This window comes from Eptatretus burgeri, chromosome 2 (genome assembly GCF_056783735.1).
Source record: "Eptatretus burgeri isolate ZD-2024b chromosome 2, Ebu_testis_v1, whole genome shotgun sequence".
In the NCBI taxonomy this organism is placed as follows: domain Eukaryota; kingdom Metazoa; phylum Chordata; class Myxini; order Myxiniformes; family Myxinidae; genus Eptatretus; species Eptatretus burgeri.
Window position 1 is genome coordinate 13,239,786 of NC_140962.1, and position 15,100 is coordinate 13,254,885.

General features: G+C 44.3%; 1 protein-coding gene across 2 annotated transcripts in view; it reads right to left on the minus strand.

Annotated features, from left to right (window-relative positions):
• Positions 1-15,100, minus strand: part of SPTBN5 (spectrin beta, non-erythrocytic 5) — a 325,418-nt gene that overhangs the window by 125,079 nt on the left and 185,239 nt on the right. For both annotated transcript variants that reach the window (XM_085863420.1, XM_085863413.1), the window contains 3 exons: positions 5,100-5,214; positions 974-1,087; positions 54-175 (listed from right to left, as the gene is read on the minus strand). In XM_085863420.1, the coding sequence (XP_085719546.1) occupies positions 54-175; positions 974-1,087; positions 5,100-5,214 (351 nt within the window). The remainder of the gene's footprint in view (positions 1-53; positions 176-973; positions 1,088-5,099; positions 5,215-15,100) is intronic.

The following is a 15,100-nucleotide window of genomic DNA, read 5'->3' on the forward strand; positions in this document are numbered from 1 at the left end:
AAAATATTAGGAAACTATCAATTTATCGATAACTCTGACCAGTGAGAGCTCACCTTTGTTTCGCCTCGTTTTTCAGCTCCTCCCATGCCTGGTTTAATGTGCGTTGGTGCTTACCCAACCTCTCGCATACAGCCGGCTGCTGGCTCATCAGCCGCTTTGCTTCGCCACTGAGCCACTGAAATGCACAGCAGGATTTGAACGAACAAGAAACAAGCTTAGAATAACCAGATTCTTTAACATAGGGTAAGATGAGAAGCTAGCTCAAAATAGCCCAAGACTGGAACTTGAAATGGTCATAAATGGCAGAGGTGTCCATTGGCATTCAGGGTAACAGAAATATTTTCACTGAAGTTCCTTTCGTATTTCTGCTCTGCTCGCATGTAAGTGCACTATCTCTGCGTCATCCTGTCAGGACCATGAAGAGCTGAAAACTGGGAAAAGGTATTTCAGGCTGACTTATGAAAGGACTGTCAGTGGTCTACCAGGTGAGAAAGGCACAGAGGTACCTGAAATAAAAAAAACATCTAAATCTAGAGCCAACCCCAGTCTTAATCACGCTAACCCATCTAACTCAGTACCCAAACTCTCCTTTTACTTTCACCCACCATGCCAGTCTCAATGGCTGGCTCAAAGGTATCAGTTTAGTCTCTGAGGATGGCATGCTCTGATAATGCACCGTCCCCTGCTGGCGGATTAAAGGTAAGGCAAGTCCTCATTTGTTTCTTCCTGAGATCAAATCCATATATACATCTTGGGAGATGGTACAGCAACCTCAAGCTACTGTCTGGCCTCATTATTCGTCACTGTCAATTTGGCCATTGGTGTCGCAATGTATTTTGCCGTCCATTCTGCTTTCACTTCACATTGAGAGGAGTATCAATAGTTTGTGCAGGTTTCGTTTCATTGCACTGCATTGTTATTTTGCAGGTTTTCCCTCATGAAGTGGCAATGCGGTGAAAACAATAATCACCACCTCCACACGTTGGAGTGTGACATTGATCTCGCGCTCTGCCTTCTCATGACTTCTCAACAAGGACTCGGCCTCCTTGAGTTCCTGGGCTGGAGATTGACTTCTCATCGCCAGTGTCTAGGGCAAGGAAAGTGTGACAATGTTAAGTTCATTGACAACTTACGTTTATGTTATTATTGCACAACACTGATCAGAAGACTTATGAAGACATACAAATAACCTTAGGTCTATCAGAGGCCATTTTGTACACACAGAATACCCCATTGCATTCTCATTAACATAATTTCTACTCATTATTTAATGGATATGATTAATCCTACCTTCGTGTCCATGGGATCGGCTGAAGGAAGTTTTGGTCCAAGTCTTTATACGAACCTGCTGGCCAGGTCTGATGTTCGACTGGAGCTGATTTCGGCAGGAATTTTTAATTTGTTCTGTGTTCTGGCAATATCTTGCCTACTCTTCGCAAAAAGACAATGTGGAGTAATTAGGTCAACTAACTATAAATGTTAGTATGTAGGATAAGCTGTTTAATCCATTCGAGCAATGATGTACTTTGTGATACAATGCCCTGCCAGCGAAGCACCAACCTGGCAGTTCATAGTTGGGTCGGGAATCAAACCCAGACTATACAGCTCAAATGTAAGTGTGCTATCTCTGCACCATCATCTCTAACCCTTATATATCCAAAATCCAAATCCATTGGGACCATACTCTGTACAGAGCGTTGGTGTTGCTGAAGCAATCTCCTGGGCTATTGGGCACAATCCTGGATGGTCACAACTCTGGCGAAGGATACTCGAATGGCTCAATCATCCCAGCAAGCTGGTACTCATTTTGCCAACTTTGGAAGGATGGACAGGCTGAGTCAACCCTACCTGGAATTAATTCAAGAGTCAAGTGGGATTTGAACTTGGGCTCGTTGGATCCCAAGCCCACCACCCTAACCATGAAGCAAACACCAGGCATACCCTTACAAATGGTGTATACCATATTCCCCATAATGTCTGATTCTGATGTACCATACACTGTTTCCGAAGCAGTTTCTTGGCAAGGGTTACAATGGATGGTTTGCCATTGCCTTCACAGCAGTAGTTCAAGCAGGAATTTGTAATTTTGCTATGGTGCTGGCGATGGGATGGCACACACATTGAATCACCCTGCTTGTGAAACACTGGGATGACACTTTTTAGCTGAACCAAGATGCAAACCCAGGCTAGACAGCTTTGAGGTGAGTGTGCCTACTTCGAGGCCACCCTGACAGACCCCTCAATGTCGAAGTAGTGTTTATAAGGCATGTGTTCTAACTGTTTTTGAAAAGGTCTTCAGGAATCCATTAAACCTACAAACAAGTGCAGAACCATCAATGGAATGTTCCCAACAATGTAGCACCTCTGCTGGAACAATGGAAGAAAGGAGTTTTAGAGTGGGATTGAACTCAGCCAGACAACAAATTCACAATATGACATTTCAGAGTCCAAAGTAGCCTCAAACAACTCCATAATATGATGGTGCTCAATTTGCAATTCATTTTCATCACAAGTTGCAGGCATTGAAGATCATCTGCTGATAGGCTTCAATCTTCTGGATGTCAACGTATCGAATCAACCTGAATTCATTTTCAAAAAAGCCCTGATCATCGAAAATCACCTCAAGAGAGAAAACAACCATGCAGTGGACAGTTAAATGGAATAGATGTCTCTAAAATCACATGAAACATCCATGGTATGACAAAATGATTCAGGGATCAGTCACTGTGATGTCAGGCAAGTTAGACATCCAGCAACTCTTACATTCTATGAAATAACACAGAAAAGCAGCTGCTCACAAGCTCTTATTTCATGTGGTCAATGCTTGGTGTTGCATGATGTAATGCAACAAACATGTATCCTGAGTCCTCGAATGTACAAGTGATGAGGTTTTGGAGTGTGCCAAGAACAGGTACACATTGTTTAAGTTTGATGACAGGGTGTGGAGGATATGCTGCAACACTAAGTAGGGGCTCGAATAGTTTGTTAGCATTTTCCTCCCGTCACACTTGGGACAATGGGCAGCAAATCGTCTCCATTGAATCTCGTTCCAAGCTAGCTCTTTCGCTCCACTCCAGGTGGATTCCCTCTCATTCAAGTCTTCTTTGAAGGTATTCATCCAAGCTTTTTTTTAGCCTCCCTCTCTTTCTTTTCCGACCAGGTGGAATCCATTCAATAGCGACTCTACCAGGTCACCTCTCGGGTAGTCGTAGGACATGACGTGCTAACCTCAGACGTCTCAACATCACAATATCACTCTGACACCATTGTTCATTCTGTGCCAGCACTTCCTCGTTGGTGATGTGATCTCCCCAGGTGATTCCCATGATCTTGTGGGGAAATCACTGATGAAAGACGTCCCACCTCTTTGCCACATTTACTGTCCTCTTCGATATCTCACTGGCATAGATTGCCATTGGTACCATGATGCTCGTGTATAGATGAAGCTTTGTGTGTATATGTTGATGGTGGTGGAGGTCGATACGTTAAATAGGCACTGGAAGACTGAAGTTGCTTTTTCTATTCCTGAGCAGATGTCAAAGTCAGCATCACCATCCTTGGTGATGTTGCTTCCTCAGTAGGTGAAATGGTTGACATCTTCAACAGTCTGTTGCCTGATGGTGATGGGTGGCCCTTGATGTTGGTTGATGGACATCGACTTGGTCTTCTCAGAGCTGATGCATAGCCCAACCTTGCACCACATACCTCCAGGCGAGTGGGCATCTCCTGGAGCTGATGCATCTCTTCGGCCAGTCGTGCAAGGTCATCTGCAAAGTCCAAGTTCATCAGACGATGGTGTTGCCATGGTATGCCGATCTCTGGTGCAACCATCGCCTTCTTCATGATGAAGTCAATGATCAGGAGAAACAAGAATGGTGACTGGATGCAGCCTCGGCAAACTCCTGTGAAGGTGCCTTTGCTCATCTTGATAGAGCAGCTGGATTTGTGGTAGAGGGCACCAAAGATGGTAATGTACCGCTTGGGAATGTCAAAGTGGTGAATGATGTTCCAGACAGGCTACCGGTGGATGCTGTCAAAAGTCTTCTTGACATCGACAACAAAGTTGATGACAAGGTGCTTCTGGTACTTCAGACTCTGCTCGATGATGTTTCTGAATGTGAAGATCTGCTCACTGCAAGATCTGTTGCTCTTGAAGCCAGCCTGCTCCTCTTGAAGGGCTCTGTCAACTTCTGCCTCCAATCTGTTAAGGAGTGCTGTGCCCAAAACCTTCCCGGTACTGACAACAATGTGATTCCTCTCAAATTGTTGCAGTCACTGAGATGACCCTTTTTTGGCAGTTTGATGATGACTCCCTTTCTCCTCAGGTGTCTAGATATCGTTGAAGAGGTCACCGAGTTTTGCTGCATTGACATTCTTAACATGCTTCAGCAGTTCTCATCGAGTCCAGGGGAATCTCATCGAGTCCAGGGGCCTTATTGTTCTTCAGATTATTGACCGCTCTTGTGACCTCTGACATGCTAATTTCACCCATGTTGATGTCCAGCAGAGGAGGTATCTCGTCCTTGTCAAATATGAATTTGGAGCGAGGGATTGATTGGTTGAGGACCTCACTGAAGTGTTTCCTCCTCCTCTCATCCTGCTCTTCATTTGTTAGTAGTATTCTGCCATTTTTGTCCTTCATTGATACTGAGGTGTTACTGCTCAGACCACTCAGTTCTTGCACTATTCTGTACAGTGTCCTGGTGTCATATGATTGGCTGTCTCTTGCGCCTCTCTGCCTTTCTCTTCCATCCAGTTCCTCATGTCTCTCCTGGAATTCATTTTCACAGCTTTGTCCAGTTGTCTCAGTACCAAATCCAGAAAAGATTCGAGGATGTACTAAAAGAGGAATGGTTGGAATCCCACCACATACCAATCAAAAACTGGTAGCTGATGATAAAGTAAGGGTCCAAGCTGTGATTATGGCAGAGGAGGCTGTAAAGTATGTTAAATGGCCACACAGCAAGGCTTGTTATGCCTTGTTGTGCCAATAAAATTGTGTATCTTTTAACCTTTGGTGGGATTGAGTACATACTACAGAGGCAAGATGAAACATGATAAACAGATACAGACAGCTGTACAATTGGGAGAAGTCTCACCCGATGATTGGCATCAGCTTGCAGTTCAGCCATTTCCTGTGCCAAGGCATGTACCTCGAGAGCAGCCTGCAATCGATTGGAGTACTCCACCAGGTTACCCTGAAACTTGGTCCAGCTGAGCAGTCATGCCATAAACATACAAAGGATGACACATGCACATCAGCACAGAGGAAGTGACAACGCTGTATAATGGTATTGAAACAACCAAGAATGCTCAAAGCTATTGTATTACTCACAAAACCTGCTCCCTCCAGGGGCGAAATACGGTGTCAATGCTCCCTCTCTTGACCTGTCACACCTTGACGTTTTTGCCAGGGTATGGCAAGGTCTCAAAATGTATGTAAAACGCTGGCGTACGCTGAACTATTGATGTTTTTTTTAGGTTTTGGCGTATAATAACGTGTTGGACGTATGCATAACGTATTAGTAACGTACACAGAACGTTTCAATCACATATAGATAACTTATACCAACGAATGCTGAGCGTGTTGTCGGCGTTCACAACCTATGCCCAACGATAGTCCAACTTATGCATAGCGCGGCAGCGTATCGCCGACAATCATGTGGTGTAGGCTATTAATAGGCTGCGGCTCGACGATTCAAATCATAACCGCACTCGACATCGAAGTGTGAAGCCGCTGTCACACCTTGACGTTTTAGCCAGCGTATGCTGACGTATGAGAAATTTGCCGAACCAAGCTGGCACACGTCGAATACGCTATGGGTAAGTTTTGTATACGTTAAGAGAATGCTGGGATACGTCGTAGAATGCTGGCATACGTCGTAGTACATTGGCATACGTTGTAGTACGCCGAGTACGTCGAGAAATTTTCAGCATGTTGAAAATTTCTAAACGTACTCGGCGTACGACACACGTTCCGCATACGCTGGCCATAAGTTGTAGGCACGTTACGCGATCGTTTACACACGTCGACACACGTTACTTGTACGTTACTCATAAGTCGAAACACGTCAAAGTAATGGTTAGTGTCAGTGTTCCAGACTCCCTGGTTTTTTTGGGGGGGTTTTTTTCGGCATGACGGTGATGTTGACACTTCAATTTCTAGTGCGGTTATGATTTAAATCGTTGAGCGGCAGCCTATTAATTATTATTATATTATAACCGCACTAGAAATCGAAGTGTCAACATCAACATCATACCGAAGAAAAAAAAAAAACAACCAGGGAATCTTGAACACTGACGCTAACCATTACCTTGACGTGTTTCGACTTATGAGTAACTTACAAGTAACGTGTGTGGACGTGTGTCAACGATCACGTAACGTGCCTACAACACGTTACTCATAGGTTAGAAATAAGTTTTGGGTACGCTAAACATTACCTCGACGTGTTTCGACTTATAAGTAACTTACAAGTAACGTGTGTCAATGATCGCGTAACGTGCCGACAACTTATGGCCAGCGTTAGGCAGAACGTGTGAGTCATACGCTGGCATACGTCGAAAAATTCCAAGCATGGAAAATTTGTCTAACACCTCGGCATACTACGATGTATGCCAGCATACAAAGACGTATGCCAGCATACTACGAAAAAAAGCCAGCATACTACGACGTATGCCAGCATGCTCTTAACGCATACAAACTTACCCATAACGTATTCGACGTGTGCCAGCGTTTTAGCCAAATTTTGCATACGTCAGGCATATGCTGGCTAATCGTCAAGGTGTGACAGGGCCTTTAAGCAGGGATCAGTGGTTCAACCACCTGCACTACTCCACATGTACAGGTGAAAATTGCAAGTTATCTACCCCACCCACCCTCATAGGGAAGGATGGGGATAGTATTTTGTGCTCATGACCTGACTCTGGGTACCCTGAGCATGCAAACACAATTTGAGGGAGATTGGTGAAGCTGTTTTTGATTCTATAAGGTTCAGACATACATACATACATACATATACATACATACATACACATACATACATCCATAAAGTGAAAATACGTGAAAAAAGGATCTTTAGTAACATGTAATTATTGTTGTTGCTGCTGTCAGGGGAGCTGCGGGTTGAGTGGGGAGTTTGTTTTGTGCTCACGACCTGACCCTGGGGACTGGACCACAAGCATGTATGGAAAATTTGGTGGAGATTTGCCCAGCAGTTTTCAATTCTATAATTATTAGACATACAGAGAATTGCCATATTTGAGTAGTAGGATAAGCATTCGTGAATTTATCATCGTGACAAACAAAACAATCAATTGCGATATTTCTGAAGAGGTATCTGCAATCTGCAAAACCACGACAGAGCGACCATAACTTGGATGTGTTGTGAGAGAGACATCTACTGTATTGCAATATCAGGAGGACCTAAGTTAAATGATTGAAAGCTGTTACTGAAATATTGCGAGTGTGAAGAAGTATGCTCGAATAGAATACAGTGTACAGGGTTGCTGTGTGCAAGAATACCCAGATATGCAAGAGAGAGGTGGGGAGGGGGGGGCAATTTCCACCAATCCTGCCTTTTGTGAGGAGGAGCGGGGAGGTGGAGGGGGGGGGTCAGAAAGTGCCTTATCACATGAATGCCCGAAAAGGTCTCTCGACATTGCTGAACTAATAGAGTGTAAGAGGTCTCTAAAATGCATCATATCCTTTGACTGCCAATACATTTGTCATCGTAAGTTTTTCGCAGATTTTCGGAGGCAGACCTCAAAGATTTTCTCAAAAGGATTCGTCAATTCAAATTTGTCCTGGATTTAGTCAATTTTCACTGCGATAATACACTGCATGGAGTCTGGTAGGGAATGACCATACGTGACAAGCCCACAGCTGCCATCGAGTTAGTTATGTAGGACAGCAATAGTGCTTTGCAGTACACAATCACGAATTTATATCGATTACATAACGCAGAGTGTGGTGTCTGTCCATGCGTTTGTGTGCTTGGCTGTCTCCGTTTCCAGCAGACCGCTTCCCGCCTTTCTTTGGAAAAGCTCCGTAAAAAGGCAATGCTCAACATTCAACTGAGACACTTCTCTTCAATCCATTTTGAAAAGAGTGTCCCACACAACTGTCCCTGGACTCTGTGTACTTTTCTTCTGACAAAGTGGAGAGTTTGCTGTCAAACCTCGACTCAGATTCTGCAACCGGTCCATATGACATCAGCCCACGTGTCCTAAAAACCTGCTCCTCTGCTCTTGCTCACCCTCTCTCTGTTCAATTCACCCTCTCATTTGCTCAAGGTCATCTGTCATCTGCTTGGAAATCTGCAAACATTACTCCCCTGCATAAAAAGGTGCAAAAACAGATCCCTGCAACTCCAGACCAATCAGCCTTCTGCCAATCATCAGCAAGGTTATGGAGTCCATCATCACTTCAGACATTAAATCCTTCCTCTTCTCCAATGGCTTGATTTCCGATCATCAATTTGGCTTCAGACCAGGTCACTCTACCCTGGATATGCTGCTTTTGCTCTCCCAATAATGGATGGAGGTACTCAATGCCAGACATGAAATCAGAGCCATATCCCTAGACATATAGCGTGCTTTTGACATGGTCTGGCATCCTGCCCTGCTCACCAAACTCTCTTCCTATGGTATCCAAGGCCACCTCCACTCATGATTTGCAGACTTCCTCTCCTGTCACAGTCAACATGTGGCCCTAAATGGAGTTCTTTCATCCCCGCTTCCTGTCCAGGCTGGAGTTCCTCAAGGTAGAGTTCTGGGCAATGTTCTTTTTCTGGTTTTCATCAATGATCTCTCCGACTCTCTGGAAAATCCTCCTTATCTCTTTGCTGATGACTCCACCCTCTGTCGTACCATCTGTCATCCCTCAGACTGACAAGCCGCAGCTTCTTCACTCGCTGCAGATCTGGATAAAATCACAAACTGGTGCAATACGTGGAACATGTCTTTCAATCCTGACAAATCTCACACTCTCACGATGTCTCTCCGAAAGGACCGTTTAGAAAACCCCCCAATCTACTTTCTCAATAATCCTTTGGAAGAAGTCCTTTCATTCGAGCTTCTGGGTCTTACCATCTGCCATGATCTTTCCTGGGAAAGCCACATTTCCAACCTGGCCTCCAAAGCCAGTTGTCGACTGGGAATCCTCCATCGTGAAAAGTCCTTCTTCAGCCTACCTGAGCTCCTGACTACATACAAAGCTTTTGTCCACAGCCTGATGGAGTACTGCTTTCCCCTCTGGGCTGGTGCTCCTGCCTCTCACCTTTCTCGGCTTCATGCTGTAGAAAGCAAGGCATTTCGGATCATTGGTATCTCCCACGACGAGGCTGAGTCTTTGGGTTTCTCACTCTCTCACCGCAGGCAGGTCGGTGGTCTTTCTGTCTTCTTCCGTCTCCTCTCTGGTCTCCCCCCCTGCTTTGTCTGCGATATGTCCCCACCATATTTCCGCAGGGCGCTCAAGGTCCGCCAACAACCCCTGTCTGGTAAAACTACCAAAATCACGAATCACTGCTCACCTTCACGCTTTCATTCCTCTTTTTAAACTTTAAATAAACTCCCACACTCTCTTCAATTCCCTTCTTCCCTCCAGGGCTTCAAAACAGCTGTTCACCACCACCTATCTTCCCCCATCCAAAAACCTCGATTCACCAAGCTTGCTTGGTGAATCAAACCTGATTGCACGAACTGCTGCTACGAGGCCCCAAACTCTGCGAGGGCTGGATCTCTGGGTCACATCTTGAGTCCTTTTCGTCTCCTTCAACCCAGTGTCATCTGCAACCCAGTGTTGGGCCCAAGCTCTACCTTCTCTGCAGCTCAAGGAGTTCCTCAACTGTGTTTCCTGTTGGGTGCTGCTCTGTCTACACCCTGACCTGCTTATCTTCTGGCCTCGGGTAGCATGTCTTTTCGATTTGTGACACCTGCTGATGAAAAGACCATGATTTGAATGGAAACACACTCACTAACCTGGCTATGGAAACACACTCACTAACACTATTGAAATGGTCGTCATCCAGCATTCTTCTCCTTTGAGCGCTCGCTGCCATTATTGATTGACCTTGTGTAAGGGATATCTTTTCTCCTCGAGGAACGGGGTATGGTGATCATGTGTAATATAATTATTCCAATTTTTCCTGATATGGAAAAAAGGGGGGGTCGGATGTGGAAGAAAAAGAATTATATTCATGTATTCTCAATGATAATTGTTGCTGGTACTTTATAAATTTAATTTTTGTGCTTTAGTCGAATTGGCTGTCAGTCGTATTTCCCTTTACCCAAGAGTCTTTTGACCTACATATTGATAAAAGGAATATCTTACTATGAAACAGGATAACCTGGGTGATAACACTGCAAACTTTTGCCACGATTGTGTCGTTCTCTCCCTCCACCCAAAGTGGACACGTATTGCAGTTTTGAGTTATTTTGCTTCATGCTTATCAGCTAATCCTGTAGTTGAGTTGCCAAATGTCTCACCCTCCCAATCTTTGGAATGTCAAATTGTATACAAGAAGAATTGCTCCAGGCTTCTGTTTCAGTGAATTCCATTCGAATGTTTCTGTGAATCATTCAATGTTCTTCCTCCGTATATACGAAATTAAAGATTCTCCTTTGGTATGCTGATACAACCTATAAAAATTGAGTTCTTTTCCACCACAAGTTGGAAGCAAATTAATGGAGAGAATGGTCTACAATCATCTGGTTTTCTTCCTCGAAAGTAATAACTTGCTGTATGAATCCCAGAGCGGATTTTGAAAGGGTCGTTCAGCCATTGACTATATTGTCTTTCTGGCGTATGAGGTCAGGAAATCCCAAAATAATCAGGAGTCGCTCCTTGGTGTTTTCCTTGACGTTCATAAAGCTTGCGACACAGTCTGGAAAGAAGGCCTCCTTCACAAGTTACACCATTTCGGTACTCGGGGCAAAATGTTCTGATGGATCCGTGAATTTCTGTCCAAAAGGTAATTTCAGGTAAGAGTGAGCCAGGTTCTTTCTCCAATTTTTCAAATGAAAGAAGGCACCCCCTCAGGGTAGTTGTCTAAACCCTATGCTCTTTTATATTATGATTAATGACGTAGCCTTCCTCGTTAGGCTCCAAGGTAAGAAACTGTTTGCAGATGACATAGCTCTGTGGGACTAGAGTAAAAACTTTCTTTTTCAACAAGAAAACCTTAGGTACATATCAGCTTTATGGAGCAGTGGGCCCAAAGATGGGGGTTTAAGTGCTCTGGAACCAAATCCAAATGTCACTTTTTTCTCACAAAGCAATGGTTAAGGAAACATCAATATGCATCAGTGACACCTCCCTCAAATCATCCTCTGATGTGTTCTTTCTCGGTGTTGTTTTCGATGAGGGGTTAACTTGGAGCTCCCATATAAAGAATCTGGTCGTCAAATGTGCCAACGCCCAAAATTAAATTTTGAAGTTTGTCTGGTACATCCTGGGGAGCATATCAGGAAAGCCTTCTTCTTCTGTACCAAGCTCTTATCCACCCCATCTCGACTCTGGAAGTCAGGTGTTTTCTGATATGTCAAAAACCAACCATAGAAAACATGAAGCCATTCAAGCCAAAGATTTGCATGTCTGTTTGGGTGCTTTTGGAAGTACGCCAGTCTCCGACTTTCTAGTGGAGGCTGGTGAGATATCCTTCTCCCTCCGTTGGGAAGTGTCTTGGCTGAAATTCTGGGCAAAAACTATATCTTCTGGGGCCAACCACCCAGTTAAAGCCGCTTTCACAGATTGTTGGGAATACCATACGTTGGGCAAAAACACTAACTCCCCTCGCTTCGGTCTAGCCTGAACGAGGGCAGCAAAACAAATGGGTCTGGATTCCGTACTTGAAAATTCTGTTTAAAAACTCCCAATTTGCCCCCTGGACTATTGTCATGCCTCAAATCTACATGGATTTATGGGGGAAAACTGATAAGGACAACCTGTTTTGTCTTGCAACCAGGCGATTGAGTATATTCACTCAGTTTGGAGTCAATCTCGAATGGCTCCAAAGTCCCTTCCCTCAAGAGAACAGCTGCTGCATTATGCAACCCTGATGTTGAGGTGATAAAGGCCATGAGGCTTTCCGACCATCTCTCAGTGTTCTCGGTTGAACTCTTTGCCATTGTATTAGCCCTGGAATTGACAATTGATTTTAATCTACTCAGTGTTGTTCTCTTTTCTGATTCTCTTTCTGCACTAAAAGCATTGTAATCCCTCCAGGATGGATATACATGTAACTTGGTATTGAGGTATTGCATTTGATCAACACTGCCAATTGGGGGGGATCGATGGTCAACCTGTGTTGGATTGCTGCTCACGTTTGGCATTGGGGGAAATGAGGCCTGCGACCTGCCAGCTAAGTGTGCCCTTAAACTTGAGTGTGTTACCCAAATCCCTCTGGGACAGTCAGAAATTGTGAGTATGGCCATGGTCCAGATTAGAAAACAAAATGGTAATCCCAGTGGGACACCAGTATTAACAGAAGGTTTTGTTACAGGGTGAACCTGGTGGTGGTTTCCCCAGTTAGTCTCCCCTGGCTTTCCCGCAGAGACCAGGTAGCTCTCTTCAGGCTAAGACTTGGGCAGTCATCCTAATTCTTACCTCCATAGGATAGGATGTCACTTGACTGGGACCTGCAAAGAAACCCGAAGATTTGTGCCATCTGTTTTTAAAATGCCCTATATATGATGGACCCAGATTGCATCTATTCAAAAGTATTAAGGAAGGGGGGAGGGGGGGGGGGTTGGCGTGTCGGATATGCTGAGTATTTTCTGCCATATGAACCAGAAGCATTCCTGACTCTGCAAGGCGGCTCTGAGATTAAAAAAAAGAGCGGGAAATCCATATAGTATTATAAATTACTCGAAGGCTCCTTCATTCACCACTATGTCCTGGCGCATGGCGTATATAGAGCCTTGTGGCTCTGAAAATGCCATAAAAACTTAAAAGAAGACAAAGAAGATATAGAGCGAGAAGGGGGAGAGAGAAAGGGGAGGGAGAGGGAGAGAGGGAAGTGGGAGAGAGGGAGGGAGAGAGGGAGGGAGAGAGAGGGAGAGAGAGGGGAGGAGGGAGGAAAGAGTGGAGGGAGGGGGAGTTCCTTCTGTATTCAACCTGTCCACCCCATTCCTCCCCACCCCATTCTTTGTACAAGCCTCCTATTTTGTCCTTCAACTCCGCTGCTGGTGTCCCCCCTATCGACTGTTCCTTTTGCTCTCTTGCATCCTGATCCGTTCAGTGTTCTAGCTCTTTCACAAGACTTTACTGCAGATTTTTATAAAATGTCATCAGTTGGCAACCATTGTGTAGGCTTAGTTGCCTGATTTGCCTCTTTCTGCGTTGAAGTTCCTGAGAAGGGAAGTCATATATTACATGTTGAAAATTAATGTATTCTAAATTGCAACAAATGGAGTTTTAGAAATGTAACTGTTATGCTACAAGTTGAATTGGCTGTCATTTCTGGCCAAAAGACTTTGCCTGAAATGTTAAGAAATGTGTTGTTCTGGAGCAGAGTGACCGAGCTGATAACAAACGAACCTTTGCTAAGAAATGTACGAAGTGGCTTTTCGTCTAAAGGACACGTCTGCAGTCTGGGTTGAATAGCCCCCACCACTCTCTCATGAAAGTATAAAATGCTTTGAAATGTAAAATTGTTTCAGTGCAAGTACCTGAGAAAGTATTAGAATCTCAGTGGCTTGTGATCCTTGGAACTGACCAAGTACCAAGTTAGAATAAAACTCTCTGATGTAATGTGGAAGTGAATTGAATCGGGTTGGTCTAACTGTTAACTAAAGTAAGAATAGATGAAATAGAACCAAAAAATATTGCAATCAATGAGGATTCTTTAGTTCATTGTACGAGGGTGAAAAGTGTATGGTGTATAATTAGAAAATAAATTGTTTCACAAGGAAGGACTTGTGTGGACATCGGTTTTCAGTGTTAATGGGTTTTATGCAGGATTTTATAACCAAATCAGACAAACGTTAAACTCTGTCTGAAGTCAAATAGGATTCCACAATCAGCCAGTTAGAATCCTTCAACGATCACAACAAGGTGGGTTTTATAAATACACAACAGTTGGTGCCATGACTCGGATTCGAACCAACATTGCTGCGGTGCTCGTGACCGGAGGTGCTTAATCTGCCGGAGGCAGTGCCTGGAGGAACGACAAGTGCTTGAGCGAAGGTAAAGGAGTGCGCTCTCAGCAGGTAATGCATTTCGAACAAAGAAAAGTTCATTGTCAGATAATTTTATTGAGAGAAAGAAGAGGATCCGGCAGAGAGAGTCCGTTTTAAAGTAAACGATAAGTACTGTAGTTGTTTTAGAAAAGTGATGGAGAAGAAGAGGAGTCAGATGAAATGAGCATGACGAAGTGATATGCCACAGACTGCGCATAGGACGCGTGAGATATATGTTTGCATTGATACCTGATTGGAGAGATACCCCATCGGTGAGGTAAGGCGGTATTCTCAGGGCAAGGCCTAGCCATTGCACTTCAGGCAGGAAGGGTGACCCCTGCGATTTCCCCGAATGTGGGAAAGTCGACTGTAAATTTTGTAGGATGCAGGAGATGATTGACCGGCTGGGTGCGTAGCTGGTGATTTGCATGTGTTGCTGAGAGTAAAAAATGAAACTTGTGCGAGTCCAATATTCACTGCAATGAAACGTGTTCTGTTGGGATTTTGACGATATTTTTAACAATTAAGGAAGAAATATCAGGCAGAGAATCGAAATAAAACAGCCTGGATGTCCATGGTTTGGTGCTGATAACGCGCGAGGGTCGCAGTTGTGTGTGTGAATTCAATTCAATTGGAATTGGATGCGATTGTGAGCTCGCTGGAGAATTAATATTTCTGGACGATGTGATACATGAATGTCTTGTTAGAAATAATATTATTGCAACAAATAAAACGTGAAGAGATGGACATTCATAAAATAAATTAAATAATTAAAACCACCTCAGCAAGACAGTCTGAGGACGAACTCGTGCTGAGTTGAGCTGTGGGTCTGTTTGAAATGGCATGTTATGCATTCTTGGCGTTGTGGTTTCATGCGAAGGTCGCAAGCTACACTGTGTGAGACCCCCCTCCACTCGATCTG